The sequence below is a fragment of the Podospora pseudocomata genome, chromosome 5, assembly GCF_035222375.1.
Source record: "Podospora pseudocomata strain CBS 415.72m chromosome 5, whole genome shotgun sequence".
NCBI classification, from domain to species: Eukaryota; Fungi; Ascomycota; class Sordariomycetes; order Sordariales; family Podosporaceae; genus Podospora; species Podospora pseudocomata.
This window is the reverse complement of record NC_085889.1, coordinates 2,510,258-2,530,311: the sequence shown is the minus strand read 5'-3', so window position 1 is coordinate 2,530,311 and position 20,054 is coordinate 2,510,258. Positions and strand designations below refer to the sequence as shown.

Genomic DNA, 20,054 nt, shown 5'->3' with positions numbered 1-20,054 from the left:
CCACGACGCGAGACGCATCATTTAAATGAACAGGGCAGTCGATATGATGCATCCATGGCTTTGATATTACCTTGGGAGTGATCGACGTCTGGACCATTGCCTGCTCAACTGGGGTCCAAGGCATGTTGGATGTCCATTCCAGACCTGAGCTGGCGCTACGTATGAGATCCCAACCTAACCTGGACGTGGACCTAGGGCGAAGCCAGAGTTCGGGAAGGATAACCTCGAGCTCAATCTGCGCCACACAGGGCACTGACCTATCGAAGGAGGTTCTGGAGCACCCAGTATTGCAATAATGACCACAGATGACATCTTGTCTTGGAAAGATCTCCACTGGTCCAAAGTATCTTAAGAGAGGTGGTCCCAAGTTAGATGGGCGATGCTTTACGATTCGAAGTTGGCGCGTACTTTCAACAAGAGACCGTCAAAAGATCTTGAGCAGCTTCTCAATCAACCGAATGTCGACATCCAGATGGCGGATCTTCTGCAGCTTCTCATGAATAGGAACGGGTATAGCCCTCTGGGCAAGGCGCCAAAGTGTCGCGCGCGGCGGTGGAGTTGAAGAACACGTAGAGAACTTGGTGAGGCCGATATCAGGTTGTTGAGGCATTTTGGGCAGTCGATGGTGTCCAAGATTGCCTGATGGACTTTGTCGGGGAGGCTCTCGAAGGTTGGCATGGTGAATATGTTTGTCGTCGTTGCAAGGCTGTTGCAGAGAGTTCAAGGTGGTGATGGGAAGCGTGAAGAAGTTTTCATTTTTTAGATTGGGTTCTTTATAATTTGCCTACCACGGTAAATTTGTCACACTTCAAGATTAGGTCGTGGGGAGACGGCCATCGTTCTGTTGACTTTGAGCTAAGCTGCGTAGAATTTGATACATGGCGGGCTGTGTTAGTGAGTTGAGGCCTTCAAAGTTAGTTGAGAGGCTTTGGGCGAAGAGGGTGTGGTTGAAAGTGGGGTTTGAGCTTTACATGGGGTCTCAGCGCCGCGAGGTGGTCCAAGCTCCTTCGCGTCGGCAGCCATTGGAGCGCGGCGAAATTTATCCCAGAGCTTCAACATCGCAGTTCAGCAAAACACAAACAAACAACCCAACTACGGTCCTCGACGAAAGGATCGATCAGTCTCCGAATCTTACCAAGCTAGGCATACCCATTCAAGATTCTATCTAAAATCACGACCCGTCATCGACTCCCGACCTCCCGTTTCCACTCTCGTCGCTTGACGACATGCAATCAACTCCCAGAACTCGGCGCACGCCGCAGAACACCCAATACACGTGCGACTCCCCATCTTGCTAGCTCACACCATGTTTCTCTTGATCTACATGCTAACTACTGGCACTCAGATATACACTAGGTCGCAGAATACACCATGTCAAGACATACCCAGTCCAGTCACCTCAGGGAGCCACAATCCTGCTCTACGGCCACGAGAATGGCGTCACCGTCGTTTGGCGCGGCGGTCGAAGGCTCAAACCCCAGACCGAGAACAAATCAAAAGAGAAGAGTAACGGTTCTACCTCCAATGCCATCATGATTATCGATTCCGACGAAGAAGATGTTCCCCCTCCTTTTGTCGACAAGCCCGAGTTCGAAGACAGCCCGACCTCGACGGCGACCTCCCCCCTCGCCGAAATCATACAGACATTGGATCTCGCCTTTGGCACCGCAGTCCTCAAAATTGCTGTTCTGCCAATGCCAAACACCACGTCCGCCGAGGCAGCCTGGAATGGTGCCGACATTCTCAAACAAAAGATCATCTTTGCTGTGACTTGCGCCACGAGCGAGGTCTACCTGATTACTTTGCCTCTGACGCCACCATCCAACGAGAGCAAGGCGCGACCTGAGCTACGGGAAAGCCTGCTGGCAGCGAATGCAGGAAAGGGCGTGTGGGGAGAGACATTGACGCTGTTGGGGGACCAGAGCCGTCCATGTGAAGGAGTCGCCATGACATTGGCCAAGTCGACGGCTGCATCGAGAAGCAGATCGGTAGAGTCCACGACAACACAGTCACAGACAAGACAATCTCCTCGTGTTATCGTCGCAGCCCACTCCCGAGAAGCAAGTGGCACTCTTCGTTTCTGGAACGTGCCCCTGGATGCCAAGCCTGGTGTCGTCAGTCGGCTGGAGTCGTTCCAAACAGAATACCTCCCATCACCACTTTCCAGCATCTCTTTTAATCCTACCCAGCTCACCCAGCTGTTGACCGTCGCCTCGACACATGCCGTGCGTATCTACGACTATTCGACACCGGCGCTTCCACTCGAGGATGCCTCTGAAGGTCCCTTCCCGATCCAGGGCTCGTGGCTGCTCTCGCTCTATCCCCCCTTCACCCGAAGCGCAACCATGTCGACTTCCCGGAAACCAATCGTAGCTGCCGAGTGGATCGCTCACGGACGCGCTGTTTTGACCTTGCTTGCAGATGGGCAATGGGGCATCTGGGATATTGAGGACGCGAGCCCAACGGCCACCAGTGCTAGTTCGGGTGGTCTGTTCAGCAAAGCCAGCGCCGGCCTTCGCGGTTCTGCCATCACCAACTTTAGCGTGACAGGCCACCTGGAGGGCACCAGCCCCTTGAAAAACCCCGCCACCCAAAAGTCACCAGCCGCCACTGGGTCATCTCGCGAATTTGTTCCCATGACACCTCACACACGACGTGAAGCTCTAGCGTCCGCCAATGGAGGCCCCGAGAAGCTCGTTTGTGTACGGGGAGGCATCACCGTCACTCACTTGTCACCCGCCAAGGGAACAGCAACAGGCGATGAAACGGCGCTTCTCTGGCTTGGAGGCTCTGACCCACTTGTCTCGGTTGTTCCAAACGTTGCCAAATTCTGGGACTCGCAGCTGCGAAAAGCTGCTGGTGGCGGCAACCTCTGGAGTGGCACCCAGCTCACACGCATGGCCCGTCTGACGGATCTTGGTGCTGGTCTCCTCGGAGAGCGCTGCACAGGAGCCGCTGCCATCCCCAAGCCTGTCACTGCCAACAACTCTTCCGCGTCCGAAAACGGCACCCCCCCGGTCGAGGCTAGTCTCCCGGTTGAGGTGCTCATTCAAGGCGAGAGCCGCGTAGTGTTTGTTCACGAAAGCGAGGATGCTCCCTCTTTCACCAGCCGTCTTCTAGGAGCTCGTAAGAAGGATGGCGGCCGCACAGATCTCGAGCCAGCCAAGGCCATCCTCGCCTATCCCAGGCCTGAGAAGCCCAACAGCGTCGCTTTCAATCTCAGCATAGCCCACCGACCAGCAGCTGACAATGCGGCCTTGCTCCGGTCTGTCCGTCGACCCGCAGCAGCCGGTGGGCTATTTTCCCAGGATCAACCAAGAGGGGGCGATAGCTTGTTCCCGTCGGTTGAAGCCCCGGCTATTCCTCCTCAGGGTGCGAGCCAGGCGATTGGGCTCCGGTTTATTAACGATCTGAACTTTGCGGCTGATCAGCCCGATGACGAGCAAGAGGCGATTAACAGGAACATTGAGGAGGAGATGATGGACATTATGGAGATTGACAGGGAGCTGGAGCAGATGGAGGATGAGAGGGAGCGGTCGACGAAGAGGGTCTTTTTCGAGGAGGGTTAGAAGCCTTTTTCGATAAGGAGGATGGGGGCGAAGGAGTGGTATGTTTTTTGTCCCTGTTCACAATGGTTTGATCTAACAAGTGTGTGTAGGGCCCAATGCGCGGAAGAATCAGACAACGAGTCCCCCTTGTTTCTGCTGTCAGCGAAGCGATCTGCGAAGCAGTCTCTCGAGGAGGGAGTGAGACGGGGCGAACCCCGGCGTCGGGTGTCGTTTGCCCAGGGAACCAAATATTGATAACGGACCTTTGAAACGATTTTATTGTACTGAGAGAGAGGGAAGAAGAAGAATGTGGGATACCCAATCAGCGAGGCGGCATCGATTTTGATCATCAAGACAGAATGAAATGTTTGCCCTCTTTTTTATTTTATTTTTGTTCCTTTTTCTCTCTCTTTGTGTTTCTCCTCCCCTGTTTCTATTGTCTGTTACCACCCCTACCCAAATTCCGCACGGCTTGGTGGAGCACAAGGCGAGACCCATCCTTGATCCAGCTCTGTATTCCGAGCGGTAGAGCAACTGTCGGCCGAGAAGCTAAAGACGGATTTGCCTGGCCTACTAGATCCTTCCCACACGATGGCGAGGGGCAGTAACGTTCGGGGTCTCGAGGTTTTTTGGTCCGCTGGCATCTATTACGACGCATTCGTTCAGAGTGTTTTGCCTTGGTTGGGCATGATGATGATCTGGGCTTTTGCCTGGGTAGTTGTCTGCTCTACCTGACTAAGGGGTTTAAGATGCTGGTACATTTACTTGCTTTGCGTCGATGTTGCCGTTCTTGATATGTGCCTGAAGTGACACGGCTGGTGCCGTGAGGAGCCATCACGATATGTTTGACCGAAGTGAAGAATGAACCCACTTTCCATTTGATGCATGCCCTTGCTCAGAACTTTTAAAAGAAAAAAACTCGTTACTCATCATACACACCCGCCCCCATCTTCCTTTCTCAACCGGGTATCACCACTTCTTCATTACAACTCGCCCGCAGCCCCCTTGGCCTTCCCCTCAGCCTCATAAGCCGCCCCCTTGGCCTTGCCCGCAACCTCGCTCGCCTTGCCCTGCGCCTGTCCGCTCAACTCCTGCGCCTTGCCCTGCGCCTGACCCCCCATCTTCTGAGCCTTACCCGCCAGCTCATTAGCCTTGCCCTGGGCTTGACCGCTCACATTCTTGGCCATACCGGCGGCTTGCCCCTTGAGATCGGCAGCAGCGCCGGTGTTCTTTTGGCCGGTGACATCTTCGGCTACTTCCTTTACTTTGGAGGCGACGGTTGCTAGGGTAGGGCAACCACATGTCAGTTGGGAACGGGGGAGGAAAAATGGGTGGGAGACGTACAACCAATATCAATGGCATCAACCAACTTATCGCTCACGGTCCTGTCCACCGTCTTGAGCGTATCCTTCGTCGTGTCAGCAACCGTCTTCTGCAGCGTAACGCTGCTCGAAAAAGCGGCTCTGGGCGCGGTAGTGGTGACGGTTGTGGAGCGGATGGCCTGGGTGGAGAGGGTGGCCAGGCGACGGGTTGTGGCTTCGGTGAGGAAGGACATTTTGACTTTTGTTTAGGTGTTTGTAGTAGTTGCGATAGTTTTCGGCCGAGTAAATTGACAGAAATGGAGGTTTGTCTGTGTGTTTGCAGTACTGAATGAAAAAAAAATAGGATGAACACATGTCTGTGTGATGGTGGTGGTTGTTATAAACGCAGGCGTTGGAAGCGGGTGATGATGTCATACTTTCGTTGGTGGTCCACGGAAGAGCTCCCAGATGACGTTTTGGTGGGGGAGCTTGGGAGCAGTTTCAGCCCCGATCTGCCGTGTCACTCTTGCCGTTTGGCTGCAGGCTAGAGATAAAGAGAGAATTTAAGGGCATGTGCTTGTGTTGGGCTGGGGGAGGCTGCGATTGGACAATTGGGCATGAGGCCATTTCAAGGGTCTAGATCTCTAATGTTACATATATTGGAAGACTGTGGTCGAGGAACAGAAACAAACAATTGCAGCTTCAGTATCCAAGATAGATTTTGAGACACCCAGTCAACCGATGACGGTCGATCGTGGAGAAAATAGCTAGTCATGCCACAGCCGGACGATGCCGTTCCAAAAGTCAAACCCAATCGCCACAACATCACAGGCTGTTCCGGCCAGACCACATGCCGGCCTTGTTATGACGGTTTTATCCCATCCTCACCCTCTACTTCCTTTGCCGGCCGAAATTATATACTCAGCAGCTAGTACATTTACCTCCCCTTAAACACAGGCTTCCTCTTCTCCCCAAACGCCCTCAACGCCTCATACTTATCCTCAGTATTCACCACCCTCAAATACATATCATTCTCCACCGCCTCCATCGGCTCCCCAACCGCCTTCAACCCCGCCCTGATCGCAATCGGCCCCCCCTCGCTAATCTCCGTCGCCAACCTCACCGCCTCACTCAACGCAGTCCTCCTCGCCAAGTCCAGCACCTTCCCATCCCTCTCCTTCTCCTGCAAACCCTCCCACTCCTTCTCGGGCTGCACCTCGACCAACCTATCCGCCAGCCCAAGGAAATACGCCTCCGGAGCGGAAACCCTCCTCCCAGTAAGGATTAAATCCCTCGCCCTGTTGATACCGATCAGAGCAGGAAGACGGTAAGTCCCCCCAGCACCAGGAATAATCCCCAACCTCGTCTCAGGCAACCCAACCACAGCATTCGACGTCATGACCCTGAAGTGCGTCGACAAAGCCAACTCCAACCCTCCCCCAAGCGCCAGCGACGAGATGGCCGAAATAGTAGGAATAGGCAGATTCGACAGCGAAGTCAGGGTATTCCTGAGATTCGACAAAAAAGCGGCAGTCCTATTTCCATATTAGCCCCCCCCTCCATCCCCTCCCTCATATCGCAATACTTACTCCTCCTGCGTAAACCCCCTCCTCTCCTTTAGATCCGCCCCCGCGCAAAAACTAGCATCAACCGCACTGGCAATCACCAACGCCCGCGTGGGACCTTTCTCGTCCTCCCCCGCCACCCCCCCGAATCTCTTTTTCCATTGAGGGGTTGGGAGTTCCTCGCCGGTCGCGGGGTCATATTGCTCGTGGATGTCCTCGATCTCGGAGCGGAGGGAGTCGAGGAGGGCGCGGGAGATGGCGTTGCGGGCGGAGGGGCGGTTGAGCTCGAGGATGCGGATGTGGCCGGTCGAGGGGGCCGGGATGTCGGTTATTCTGAGGAGGGGGCCGGGCGCTTCTGTGGAGTAGAAGGCTCTTTGGGCCAGCCGGGGGAGGAGGCGGAGGGGGGTGAGACGGGGGGCCATTGTTTTTATTGTGATGATGGTTTGGGCTTGGCCGGTGGTGATGGTGGTGGTAGTGGTGGTGAGAAGGTGGAAGTTTTAGCGGGTGAGATGGGGAGCTATGGCCGCGGGAATGACGTCGAGTTTTGGGCGGGCGGGTAGCGTCGGCAGTGGGATTGGCACAACCGAAAAGAGGATGCAGCGACTATTTGAAGAGAGCAGAACCTCAATACTGGCGAATACTGTATCGTCTCAAAGTTGGAATTATTGCTTTGCGAAGATTTCGGGCATTTCGAATAGCTCATCACTGGCTGGTGTGTAAACAGTGGTGAAGTTGCCGATGCCAGTGGAGTGCGCTTCCATTGCTCCATCTCTGGCTCAGTAAACAGCTACTCATCCTCCGCTGTGTCAACCACCTCGAAACGGACATCAAAACGGTTCGAATCTTTGACTGCTTTCTCGCGTTTATTTGTTGGAACAACCAAGATGCTTACCAGTTGACTCAGTTCAAAAGCTCTCGGTATCTAGTCCACCCATCCAGCCCCTCAACCACATGCCAGTCAATCGCCATGAAATTTTCTCAGCCTCCCACGTCTTTCCTCCTCGCGCTCGTCCCAACCCCTGAAAACAACCCCGTTTCACAAACACCCAAAAAGCAAAAGATCACCACAACTCCCCCCTCCCTCCCGCCCGCCCACTCTCTCTCACAACCCGTCTCATTTCGAAACAACATACACACATCCGGGCTGCCTCTTTTTTGTCTTGGTGCTTTTTTCCTGGAAAAACAGAATGATCCTCAAACATCCGGTTACATAGCAGCACATCATCCTCCCTCCCTCCATCCCATCCCAAACAAGTTCAATGATGGTCGGTCGGTCCCCTAATTTTGCTCTCAATCCCCTTTTCTGATTCGCCCAGGGATGACCTGGCAAATATCGTGACACTGCATATCACGGGATTTTAGACCTCAACTTCACCTCTGTTGCTTAAGTGTATCATCTCTGCAGTCGGATTTTTTTTATTTTTTTTTGTAGATTGCGTAAACAGATATTTTGCGTTCTGGATAGATATAATTCTGTCATTCTTGTCAAAAAAACAGCAAGTAGTCAGAAATTAACCATGGTTAAGCCAAGAAAAAAAGGAGAGTAGGTTGAGAGGCCAATGTCTCAACCTCACTCATCGTACCTTAAGCTAATGATGTTTTGAGCTTGATATAAATTAAACACGCCAAAGTGAGTGGGCATACAAGCATGTAGAATGGAACTGTCAAAAGCATCAACAAAAGCACGCGAACACCAACCACCACCCAAACTCAATCATCAATAATCTTCATCAAACCAATCATCAAAAGCAGAAATCATGCAGAACGGTGACTCTTCCCCCTTCTCCGACCAAACCAACAAACACCAAAGCAAAAAGCCAGAGTAATAGTCAGGTATAGATAGACAAGGTAGATAGGATAGGATACGTAGGTGTAAGTACGTCATCTGAGATGATAGATATGTAAATATTTTCTTTATATTTCTCTCTTTCCCCCTACTCCTTCCCTCTTCCTCCCCACTCCCCCCCTAAACAAAGGTAGGGTCTTCTTTCAATATCCCATCCCAATTCCCATAACACAAAAAAATTGACAGCTAGTAAAATAAAAAAATGACCGACCGGAGCTTTATCAACTCCCCCTCCCAATTTTTGTTTCTTTCTTCCACCCCCTCCTGTCTGAGAGACAGAGAGAGAGAGAGAGAGAAACAAGGCCGGGGTCCACCGGATTTTTGTGTAGCAGGAGAGCTGGACGTAAAAGAAAACAAAAAAGTAGCAGAAAAAGGAGAGGATAGACCAAGCATTCATGCAATGGTGTTGAGCAAAGATAGGAGTAACCGAGATACCCCAACTGCGGGATTCGGTCACTTTTGCTCAAACCCTACAACGCAAAAATATTCCTTCAAGTCGGATAACGCCCGCTCATGCTGTTTGCTCGCTCGCTCGCTCGCGTGATATTCGATGTGGGTTCCGAAATGGTAAACAAGATTGCGGCAGATATCCCCTCCTGATACGCCGATATTATGCAGATGTTCAAAGGTTAAAATACAGGCGAGTTCGTTTGTCGTCATCACTTTGGTCGATAGCCGGAAAATTGATCATGCATTGGTGACCTGTTGAGTTGTCAGTGAGCGGTACCATCTTGGGCCTTGAGCAGAGGCAAAACCTACGCGAAGGATCTTCCTGGAGTAATCTTCGTTGTCGGCGATACTGCCGTCACTCATCCTCCTCTGGGCCATGACTGGGTCCATGCGGGAGTCGGCGCCGGAAATGCCACTGCCGCGGCTGCTTCCGGGGGGTTGGCCAATAAAGGCGCTCACGGCAGCGTTGCGACGATGCTCCTCTTCAATCTCCTTGTTCCTCTTGCGGCGGAGGTAGAGGTACGCGCCCGTAGCAAGACCCACGGCGGCGATCACACCAACCACCACACCGGCAACGATGCCGGCCACGTTGCCGCCCTTCTTCTTCTCCTCCTCTTCGACTGGTGCTTGTGTTTGCGTGACGACGCTTGGAGGCAGCGTGACCACCTGGGTTGGCGCGGCTGTTGTCGAAGTTGTGCTTGTCTTGTGTTTCTCTCCCGTCGGTCCGCTATCTTCGGCAAAATCCACATCTAATGTCAGTCCTGTGTTGTACACCGAGAAATAATTCTTCCCGCCGCCTGGACATCATCGTGTTAGCATGTTGTCGTCTTTCCCACAGCACATCGGAGCCGGCAAACTTACAGGCCTCTTCGCCAAAGCCAGTGCAGCCAACGTCGCATTTCTTGTTGTCAACCAAATCATCCTCGGGCGGGTACTTGTAGCCACACCAGCACTGGTTGCCGCCCGTGGTGGCAGCGGCCGTGAATCCTTTTGGAACGCAAGTTTTCAAAGCACACTCTCCGATTGAGTTGTACTGAATGACTGTAACAAACGTCATGTTATTGCCAGCTGATTTGAAGCATCCTTGGTTTGTCTGCGCGTTCAGTCTTGCGTCTTCGATCGGCTTTTGTACTGCAACAGGAATTTTGGGGGTGGTCTGGCGGGCCGCCATCTGCTTTTCTGGAAAGGCCTTGGCGACAGCGAGCAGCGCCGCGGCGAAGATGGCTATCGACTTCATCTTGGGTTGTGGGAAGGTGTCGAGGTCAAAGATGGAGGTGTCGCGGCGACGGTTCGCGGTGTCCAAGGTGCCCGAATGGTCCTACCCTAGGTACTCTGCACTGTCGATTGCTTCGGCGGCTGCTACCTTGCTCAGGTGACTGGGTCGGTCCACTTCAACGATGGCGGCGTCGGCCAGTTCGCTTCTTCTTCTTATTCTCTTTCTCTTTTTGTTGCGTGTGTTGGGTATCGGCCACAGGTTCACAGAACCTTTTCAAAACGGGCGCTGGGATGCCAAAGGGCGATGAAAAATGGACAGAAAGGTGAAGCGAAGTGGTGTTGTAAACGAGTGGTCGCGATCGGGTGGGATCGGGCAAAGATGGTTCGGTGGTTGCGTTGGAGGTTCTCGTCTCCCTGTTTCGGTGGACGGACTACTGGTGAGCGCGCATCGCCTTCGTCTCGGACTGGGTGTAGGCGTGTTGTCGTCGTCGTTGATGCTGTTGTCGATGTTCGATGTATGGTTTGATGAAGAATCGAAGATCGAGGAGATGGTAGGTACACTACACACACGAATGGGTTGAAAATGAGCGACTTTGGTTATTACGAGATAAGGAGTGACAGTGGTTTTGTTGCAGATGGAGAAACTGGGCGACTGGGCGAGGGAGGGAGAGAGCCAGGGGGAAGGGTGCAAGCGAAAACGAAATTGCACTGGGACCTCGGGATGCTGGGGGCTCGTCGCTGTGCTTCTGTGCTTCCCTGCAGGGGCACCCTCCTCGCCAGTCGTCGCTTCCCCCAGGTGTCGTCCCAACCGAGCCTAGCGCGACGGAGCACCCACACGGCCCAGTGGGCCAATGGAAGCGCGTTGGCAGAGGAGAACAAATTTCAGGGGCCCGGCTCTCTTCCGCCGATCACTGCAAGGTCGCGGCCCTGATGTGCCGTTAGCAGAATCGCATCCCATGTTACTGCTGCCGTCTGACTCCCAAGCCTTTGCTCTATCAGCATCTGTCATCTGAGCATCGTCCCAACTCCCACGATACCAACCCTGGCAAATTATGCACACTGTGTGTCACCCTGCCACGTTCCCAGCATCTGCATTCGTGTTCACGGCGGCGCCGGCCATTCAAACGGTTTCCCTCCGCCCTCATACCTGTCATGCCGGGATAATTGGTGTATTTTTGGACACTGGATAGCCAATTTGAACGATAGCGGTCCCCGTGCCCTGTTGTCGATGGAGTCAATAGGGATAATGCTCCAAATGTCAAAAAAAAGAAAGAAAAATACAGCGGCAAACTGGCGATAGCCTCTAGGCTGGGCGCTGGGCGCTGGGCATCTGGTGGCGGCGGGGCCGGGGAGTCCAACTTGAAACAAGAAACACGGGGGGTTCGGTCCAAAGCACGCCGCCAGCCGTTTTCATTTTTTGTGCATTGAGTTTCCCACCCCCTCTCCCTCTCCACCCTCGAGTGAGTCCGTCTGTCTTGACCTGAGCTGATCACTTCTGCTTCTCTGCTGGCGCTGCAACTTCATTGGCGGTTGGTTGTTGTTTTTGTCGTACCGTTACTGTCGGCTGTCAGGCGATTTGGGGTTAAATAAATAAATTGTAGACACGGAACCGCTGAATACGAACATGTCTCCACCCGCATAACAACGACAACAACAACAACAAACGGGGACGGAGGGCTAGGCATTTCAAAGAAATAAAATTAAAGAACACGCCGGGGTGGCTGCATAAACCCGAAATTGGAAGCCCTGCCGTTTGCTGCACAGCCCTCTTCCACATGCTCCACAAACAAATGCTTCCAGACCAACCCAAATGCTCTCTCCCTTTTCCAGCTTCTCATCATTGACATGAAATTCCGATAATGCCGTCAATCGCAAATGCCTCTTGTCGTCTGGATTTCTTCGCGTCAAGCTGTCAAGAATTAAAGAAGCGCGCGCCTCGGCTCAACTGCTCAACGTCTCCCTCCGCGCTTCGCGTCTCTTCCCAAAGTAGCATCCGATCTGCCTCCCAGCCGCCGATACGCGAGGATTATCAACAACCTATACATTTCATGACAGCCACTGCTTTCTGGACAGCTGGTTCCGCGACACGCAAACACCACCATCACACACACCTTGTAATCCTCCCGACTCCGGCTCCCTCGCTCCGTGCATGTCACGCCGCAACATGTGCCTTGTACCTGCGTCCAGTGAGGTGGTTGGGCCCCTCTATTGATCGGATACATGTTCCTGTCGTACTGGAGTTTCGTGGACCTATCCTATGTGCTTGTGTGATATCTAGATATGGACTTTGTTCAGTTGGTGGTGATTTTGGTGTAACCAAGGGCTTCCCAGATAGCTACCATTCCCAGGCTAGGTACCCCAAGCTTATATCATTCTAACCCAGGCTTGTACTGTCGTTAATCCAAACTTATTGTCATTAAACCGAGCTCTCATAGCCCTAATCCCAGCTTTTATCATCCCCAGTCCCAGCTATCATCTCTTAGCTTAGATCCTATTCGTGTCATTCAAGTGCCGCTTCCTTCCTTCGAGAAAGGAAGCAACCAGAGCTGTGAGAAGTGCCCCTTGATCCCATGTTAACAGGCCCGGCTAAGACGACGTACAACTTTCAACTGTGCGTGCAATACTTACACAGCGACAGAAAGCTTCCTCGCGCCTTCTTTGCTGATAAGAATAGAATCTTTATCGGATAGTGTTGACACATGGTCAGAAATCGTTCCTCCGAACTGCCACATGATATAATGCTCCCAGATAGTCAGGCATTCTTCGGGTGTGACCGTATTAGTTGAACGCTCGTCTCGAAATTTTCTCTTCCACGGATTTGTGTATGTGGGCCTGGGCACAAATGTCGTGTTGTTGAAAAGGTGTTTCCGATATTTCGTAAAGACTTGTTCCAAAAAGTCGCAATGCTGCTGATCGGTTGGATCAAGCCCAGTCTCCTTCCCATAGCGTGAAGGGCTCACATGGCTGGCGCCAAAGGCGAGATAAACTGTTGCGGCGATACTTAATAGATCGGGATTGAAGTTGTGGTCAGTCTGCAGCTTCCAAGAGGGATACTCGTACTTCCCACACCGGATCGCTGTGAAAAACGGTCCCCAGAGTTTTACTTTGTCACTCCACCACGGCATGCCTGGCACTTCGCTCATTGCGATGGTTCCAATGTCAATTATCTCGCCTCGATTTGAGACGAATCGTGGTCCTTGTTGGGATTCAGCTCCAGGTGCTGCTTTTCCCTCTGTTCGGCAAGGATGAACCGCAATACCACTTGCCTGCGGGTCATGACATTTTGCAGGCGTTCCAAGAACACAAACGGCGGACCGTCCAAAGAATGTTTGTCGAAGAAGGAGCAGCTGTTTCATCCAGCCACGGTGGCATATGCGGGAGAGAGGGCCGCAGTGGCAGAATTCGGCGAGGAGCATCTGCGAAATGGCGTCCTGAGTGGTATCCCTCGTCACTCCGCCTTTGAGCAGAACATCTTGAACCACGGCGTCCTGGAAATACTCCGAGACTGTTCTGTGTGAAAAATAGGTTTGATGCAGTAGCATCCGTGACGGGTAACTGATACCAGTACCTAGACCCCAAGTGCTCCGTGCCGAAGCACCCGGGTGAACAATCAACACCTCCACCAGCCCCCTGCACCAGGTTCGAAGCTGAGTCTTGGCCTTATCAACACGCTCGTCATCAGAATTGATGACCGTATTTGCGTCTACCATTATTTCTAGTTGCCACTTCAGAGGAGTAAGTGTGGATGCAAACTGGGGGTTTTTGCAATACTCATGTATGAAAGAGAGCGCAACGACGGAACAAGCGATTATAAGTCGCTCCATCACCGGACGTATGGCAAAGACAAGATACGCGTTACGACGGTGTCTTTCGGGGATGGTTGCCACTGTTCTGTCGAGAAGCGGTCGCAGGCCAGCTGGGAAACGATCGAGTATGTTCAAGTCGAGATCAACTGCATCGCCCATATTCAAATCCTCCCGTATCTCTCCGACAACGAGCTTGGTCCAGATGAACACACCTTCAGCCTTTTGAGGGATAGTCCGAATCAACTTTTGTTTGAGTTTAACGTCCGGAACCTTTTGCAGTCTTTCCTCCACAAATCGTTCCATATCGTACCGCGTAAGATCGTGTGGACGAATCGTGAGCTCCGGCGCAAATTTGTTGCAGAAGGCCGTCTGATCTCTAGTTGCGACACATAATTTGACACTGGACTGCCCTGCAGGTGCCCATTTGTAGAGCAGGTCGACCAAGTCGGACTGATCCTACCCATCTGGGTCCTGGAATTCATCAAGGCCGTCGATGAACACGCAAAAGCAATTGGTGCTCTGCGGAGCATCCTGAAAGATTTGGTTGAGAGCCCGTAAGACGGTCGCACCGTCAATTTGAAAAGCATCGTTTCCTGCGGAACGCTCTTGACTTCATCCCAGGCTTCAGGGAGAAGGACCGGCGTCATTTCAGGGCAGCATCTGAGAACATCGTGAAGAAGAGTTCTCGTCAGCCCTACAAGCTTCTGTTGGGCACCGCCGATGACGGTAGAAAAGAAGAAATTGACCTTGACAAGAGTGCGACGCCCTGCCATCCTGAAATCAGCTCTCCTCATGTCCGAGGCTCTGGTGGCATCACTCACCCGCCCATTTTTCCAATGACGTTTGTGTGGAAGCGTGATGAAAGAGAATTTGCATCAGTGTCGACGCTGCTGAAGCCTGTTGAGCATGTCTCAGCTTGTCAATGCTTGTCTGAATCTGGTGTAGTTTCCTCGAATTACCATGAGCCGATGAAGCAATGCTATCGACGCTGAACTTGGTGGACCAAACTAAAACCGTAGTGAGATGACCATAGCACTTGTCCAGCCCGTCCTTCCAAGTCTGCTTTTTCTTTACCGTGGATAAGGCTTCTCCATAACGCAGCTATCGTTCCCCAAGCAGCCTGCAGCCCCTTTGAGTCTGGTCGTCTCATGGTTCTGAGAAGGTGTAGAAGGTCACTGGCAATCCGATGACAGTCCTCTGTAAGATGGCGTAGATCCTTTTCGTTGTCCGATAAGGACTCGTCTCTAGGAAGAGACCTGAGAACAGACGTGTCTGGAAGGAGTCCATCCTGGCGATCACATCTTCCAGCGTAGCATTTTCCGACAGATTTCCCTCGCAATGTATTTCGATGCCGCCCTTGACCAGCTTCGAACCAAACGTGACGAATGACAGGATGGCCGATACCAGACCGATAGAGGTAACAGGGTCCTTGTTAGCGCTGCACGTGACAGGTGTCGTTTGCGATGGTCGATGCGTGGAGGCAGAGGTTGACAGTTTCTGAGTCAACCACGAATTGCGGGAGCCTGATTGTGCTCAGAAAGAAATGAACCAAGAAATTTCAAGGAAAGCAGGCTCTCGGTAACATACCCCTCACTCGGGCTGAGAATCGGGCTGACAAGGCAGGAAGCACCTTCCCAGCGCTGACAGCCACTGATGGGCCGCAAACAAGGAGCACAGCAACAGAGGGAGCGAATGATTGACCAGACATAGCGCTGATATATCCAATGATGACCTGACACACCATACACAAAAGAATAGAGAATGCGGCACAAGATCAAGGCCTGAAAAGATAGGTGGTCAACATGGCTTTCAAGATAGTTGATATGCCTTAAAAGATAACTAAGATGCCTTTTAAGATAGTGAATGGGTGTTAAATATACATGCCTTGAAAGATAGCCGAAAGGCTTGAAGAAGATTAATCGAGGGCATTAACTACCCCTTCATATTCAGTGATAACCCCGGGCGCCCCAATCCCCAAGCCCCATTGCTCCCCATGGAAACCCGTGATCAACTTGGGCTTCTCCACGACCAAGTTTGACCCCTTGAAAGTCTCAACATACCATTTGCTAGGCACGTGCCTAAAAAAGCCAAAGCGGCAACTCCTTCTACGGCTGGTAGTTATTTTGAAAGATGCCAACTGCCCGTACTCTATCTACTTCATCCAATCCCTCGTCCTCTGTTTCTTCGATTTCCTCATCCTCTGCTTCATCCATTTCCTCAATACGCATAGGTATATTTTTCGAGTATTTACGGCGGATTTTCACAGCGATTATCCGCTCACCTCCAGGGCCGTCAATGTCAAAATGGAGACTCGTTGAATAGCGCGGCTCCAACTTCTCTTTCTGACCAAATTGACTGCATTGCTCCGGGATGTCATCTCTATCGTATTGGAAGATGAAGCGGCCATAATCATAAAAGGATATTCTGGTCAAGTGCTTCAGATAAGCACCTTTTGGTCCACCGAAATGTGTCCAAAAGACAGGGTTGAAACCCGGCAGATATTGCTTGGCTCGGTGGAAGACAGCGTTGAGTTTGAGAGAGTCAGGCGGGACTCGGGGGTACCATAGGCCAAGATCTTTGAGAGGTCGATCCGGATTGGATATATCGTTATTGCTGCCATCGTCGTTCGATGTGTTGACGTTGTCTTTGGGGACTGCAGCTATGCTGACGAGATGGAGCCTCTATATGGGAAAGAGTGAAGTTAGCTGGCTTTTCCCGTTGAGCTTCTGAGTCATAGTTCGTATACATACACCAAACCCAAGTCGAAGTCCTGAAATGTAGCCAAAGGGAGCCAAATTTGACAATTGAAACAGACACCTTTGAGATAGTTTCAGGAACAGCAATGCTCTGCTGATACAAGGGTTTTTGGCCTCCTGCTACTTTGACCCAGCGGCAGTCGTCAGGGGCAATCGTCTTGTTCCAAGGAGATGACGTACATTGTTCGGCATCCTGAGGCTTTGACTTCACAAGACATGTCAGCTGTTGAGCGCGCTTCCAAATGTATTCCCGGCTCACACTTGCCTTTCCGGCTATGCGCTTCTGTCGAGCATCAACCAAAGATGGGTCTACGTGCGAGCGTGGAAACTCTTCATCGCGCAGCTTCTTCCCGCTGGTCATTTCCCAGGGGAAAAACTCATCATCGTCAAACCTCCATGTATCAGCCCACTCGACCTGGTGGCTCCCCTCCCCTTGCGAAAAGACTCTAGGATTTGAAACACTCTGTCGAGCGGAACCGGGCCTGAAGACAAGGCTTCCTCCAGGAGTGGCCAACAAGCATCGTGGGTGACATAGCCGCGCTTGCCGACCTTACTGTTTCTGGATGTTGAGAAGTAGTCATCCTCTTCTACATATCTGTCATACCCCTCATCGTCGTAGGAACCGTCGGGGTTGGAGGGAGCAATGAAGCCCCCATCACCGGGATCATCATAGCAGCCGCGTCCTGTCAGCATATTTTGACCGTCGCTTCCCTCCTCCCTGTCGATAACAACTGGATCATGCGAGTGTCAGTAAGCTATCGTAACAATGCAGGAAATAAAAAGACGTACGGCCACGGAACTCATTGCACCAAGGTGGTGTTACACCAGTGAAGAGCCACCTGCAAAACGGGCAAGTCACTCAACGTGGACTCATGGTTTATTGTTTCTCGTTTACACTCTTTCCTGAGAGAATAGGGATGAAAGCAAAGGTATTTGGGAGGAGGAAATCTCAAGCTAAATATCGAAGCCTGGAAGTGGGGTCAAGGCTGCAGCATCAAGTTGCTCTCAGCCTCCAAAAAGCGTCCACGCCAGTACCAAGCCCCCACAAGGAGTGCCTTGCTCCCACCGCCACAGGCCATGTCATTCACAAGCCCGTTGGGAGATACAAATCGCGATACCTGAACTTGCTGGTGGCTGAAAGTCAGGAGCTTGGGCGTTGTGGCCTACCGTGGTGCCACACCTCCATCATCCAAACTTTCTCGTCTACAGAGGCATACTCAGCGATATCTAAGCTATCTGCGAGCTTGATGGCCCAGTATTTTCAGTTTGTCACAGTATGTGGAGCGTCTGAGAGGGGGCACACACATGGCTTAAAAACCCAAAAACCAAGTGACCTCAGAAACGCGTTCCAAAAAGTCTGGGGAAACCCGAAAACCTTTTCCATGCCATTCTTCCTTTGTCTTACCGTTCCCAAAACCATATCCACCAGACTTTTGCCATTCAGATACCCACACCGCGCCCTTCAGGTTAACCACCGGATATCATTCACAATGCTGGGCTCCGAGTCCTATAGCATCGGTACGCGCGGCCGGGGCTGGATCCAAAATATCCCATGCTGCATATACCTGACGATATTCTTTGGCATCTCCCTTTCCATCTTTGTTCTGTGTGTTTTAATTGCAGCCACGTGCGCAGTTGGAATACACGTTGCTCGAAAGTGTGGACGAGACGGTCCATGGTTGGAGTCTAAATTGCGTGGAGTGTATTATCTATACGCGGAGGATGATGAAAAGGAGGATGATGAAAAGGAGGATGATGAAAAGGAGGATGATGAAAAGGAGGATGATGAAAAGGAGGATGATGAAAAGGAGGATGATGAAATAGAGGAGGATGAAGAAGGTGACGACGAACCTTATGAAGATTCAGATTCTGTTTCCGGAGAAAGAGTCAGAGTCAGACTCTGGCGACGACAAAGATGACGACGAATCTGATGAAGACGGCGAAACTGATGAGGAAACCCAGGACCGACATCCAAGAGACCAGCTATATGAAGAGCACACTCGCGCAATCTGTGAAGCGGAATCCAATCGCACCAGTCGGTGCCTCCCTGGCCATATCTTGTCACATCCAAACTTGGTCAACTCGGACGCGGGCCATGAGGATGCCTCCGATGACGAGCCACTTATCATCACCCCCTCCAGTTCGACTGACAGTCTCGTGATCGACAGCGCGGTGCAGCCCTCTAATCAGAACCAGCTTGTACCCGCTGAGGCTTCCATCAGCTAGAAGACCTCGTGTCCTTCAAGCAATTGGACCAAGAGAGGGAGGAGAACAGGAGGCTCAAAAAAGGACAACGAGCCGCTGCGGAACCTCATCAAACAGTACCAGAGAGATAACGGGGAATTACGAACTGATCAGACACCACTCCACCGGTAATCTGAAGATTTGAAGGATGATACTTTACGCGGCAATGATGGACGTGGGCGGTATGGTGCCGTACCAGCGCTCTGAGCAGTGCTCGTCACTTGGCCAGAGATGGAAGAGTATGTGCGGCATTTAGGCTGGGTATCTTCTCCAAGAAATGGAAGGCTTGATACCTCTCGAGAAGTTGATCTTTATCTACTTAATGTGATAACTCCCCATTCCTTCACCGTGACTGCCTTAATCGGGAACCTCCTGACACTCATGGAAACAGCGACCATTCTCTAGAAGGTCCGCTCCTTCCGTTACTGATATTGAATTCCGCTCCTTCTAAAACACGTTGAGTTCCGCTCCTTCCACACTGATGTTGATCCTGCCTCTTCTGCTGTCCCACGACCCGACGAATTCAATATTTAACGTCTTCCATCTCTCTCAGCCTTCCACCCCACCTTCGACTCAACCTTCTCTCTCCAACAAGTAAATCCACAATGCCTCCTTCGCGAACTCGCATTGGCATAGGTGCCGAAAATGTAAGTGCATTTGTCCTCAGCTGTGCCGAGTTCGCCACTAATACCCTTCATGTATTGTAGAGACCCGGAGACATCGCCTTCTGAAGCTCGGAGCCCATTGTCCGCATGTGGACACAGGTTATCCCCAAGTGTTTCCCCAAATCTCATGGCTTTTGCTGGTTGACCTATGGAGGCCCAGCCGAGTACCAAGTGCGCATCTTCACCAGCGTTAAGCTCAAACGGAGTTTCAAACCCATCATTGCTATCGAGAATAAGTGGAGGGCTGCTGAAGCTAAGATCATCGAGATCGTCAGGGATATTCGGAGACTCGCAGACCCAGCGTCCGCTTGAGACTGGTGATGAGGTGCTAGAGGGGCAGATACGCATGACTGGAATTATACTAACGTATATTATAAGCGAGTCGTACATATAAGCGAGTCGTACAGTCTCCACCACGACGCGTCCTCCTTACACCTAACATCAGTTTTTTCCACAACCCAATATGCCTCCTACTTCAAAGGAAGCCAGGATACTCTTAGCCCTTGAGGCTCTTCGAATCAATGAAAAATTAAGCCTCCGAGCTGCAGCTAAGCTCTACAACGTACCAGCTATGACTCTCTCTAACCGACGCGCCGGCCGGCCTGCACGACGCGATATAACACCAAATTCGAAAAAGCTGACTCAATCGGAAGAGGAA

General features: G+C 51.8%; 6 protein-coding genes across 6 annotated transcripts; 1 reads left to right on the top strand and 5 right to left on the bottom strand.

Annotated features, from left to right (window-relative positions):
- The first annotated feature begins 1,057 nt into the window (after positions 1 to 1,057).
- Positions 1,058 to 3,921, top strand: NUP37 (Nucleoporin Nup37). Its single transcript, XM_062891595.1, has 3 exons — positions 1,058 to 1,276; positions 1,346 to 3,607; positions 3,659 to 3,921. The coding sequence occupies exons 1-2, from the start codon at positions 1,227 to 1,229 to the stop codon at positions 3,567 to 3,569; spliced, it is 2,274 nt and encodes a 757-aa protein (XP_062742252.1). The 5' UTR covers positions 1,058 to 1,226; the 3' UTR covers positions 3,570 to 3,607; positions 3,659 to 3,921.
- A 315-nt stretch (positions 3,922 to 4,236) lies between these two features.
- Positions 4,237 to 5,103, bottom strand: QC762_511930 (uncharacterized protein; the record flags this gene model as incomplete). Its single annotated transcript, XM_062891594.1, has 2 exons — positions 4,237 to 4,830; positions 4,893 to 5,103. The coding sequence occupies 2 exons, from the start codon at positions 5,101 to 5,103 to the stop codon at positions 4,532 to 4,534; spliced, it is 510 nt and encodes a 169-aa protein (XP_062742251.1). The 3' UTR covers positions 4,237 to 4,531.
- A 683-nt stretch (positions 5,104 to 5,786) lies between these two features.
- Positions 5,787 to 6,836, bottom strand: QC762_511920 (uncharacterized protein; the record flags this gene model as incomplete). Its single annotated transcript, XM_062891593.1, has 2 exons — positions 5,787 to 6,384; positions 6,439 to 6,836. The coding sequence occupies 2 exons, from the start codon at positions 6,834 to 6,836 to the stop codon at positions 5,787 to 5,789; spliced, it is 996 nt and encodes a 331-aa protein (XP_062742250.1).
- Positions 6,837 to 8,947: 2,111 nt separating this feature from the next.
- wsc1 (Protein SLG1) lies at positions 8,948 to 9,947 on the bottom strand (the record flags this gene model as incomplete). Its single annotated transcript, XM_062891592.1, has 3 exons — positions 8,948 to 8,962; positions 9,020 to 9,507; positions 9,572 to 9,947. 3 exons carry the CDS (start codon positions 9,945 to 9,947, stop codon positions 8,948 to 8,950), a joined length of 879 nt encoding a protein of 292 aa, XP_062742249.1.
- A 2,478-nt stretch (positions 9,948 to 12,425) lies between these two features.
- QC762_511908 (uncharacterized protein) lies at positions 12,426 to 13,897 on the bottom strand (the record flags this gene model as incomplete). Its single annotated transcript, XM_062891591.1, has 2 exons — positions 12,554 to 13,897; positions 12,426 to 12,486 (listed from the first exon to the last, which is right to left on the bottom strand). Exons 1-2 carry the CDS (start codon positions 13,888 to 13,890, stop codon positions 12,426 to 12,428), a joined length of 1,398 nt encoding a protein of 465 aa, XP_062742248.1. The 5' UTR covers positions 13,891 to 13,897.
- A 57-nt stretch (positions 13,898 to 13,954) lies between these two features.
- On the bottom strand, positions 13,955 to 17,291 carry QC762_511905 (uncharacterized protein; the record flags this gene model as incomplete). The annotated part of the gene is made up of 8 exons (XM_062891590.1): positions 13,955 to 14,391; positions 14,478 to 14,497; positions 14,553 to 15,512; positions 15,616 to 16,412; positions 16,489 to 16,692; positions 16,747 to 16,879; positions 16,933 to 17,218; positions 17,288 to 17,291. The coding sequence occupies 5 exons, from the start codon at positions 17,289 to 17,291 to the stop codon at positions 15,837 to 15,839; spliced, it is 1,203 nt and encodes a 400-aa protein (XP_062742247.1). The 3' UTR covers positions 13,955 to 14,391; positions 14,478 to 14,497; positions 14,553 to 15,512; positions 15,616 to 15,836.
- Positions 17,292 to 20,054: the final 2,763 nt, after the last annotated feature.

What these genes read in the sequence shown, in the direction of transcription:
- NUP37 (XM_062891595.1), top strand. Translation starts at nt 1,227, where the DNA reads ATGCAATCAACTCCCAGAACTCGGCGCACGCCGCAGAACACCCAATAC. An exon ending in CCGCAGAACACCCAATACAC is followed by an intron (nt 1,277 to 1,345) that starts GTGCGACTCCCC and finishes ACTGGCACTCAG; the next exon opens with ATATACACTAGGTCGCAGAA.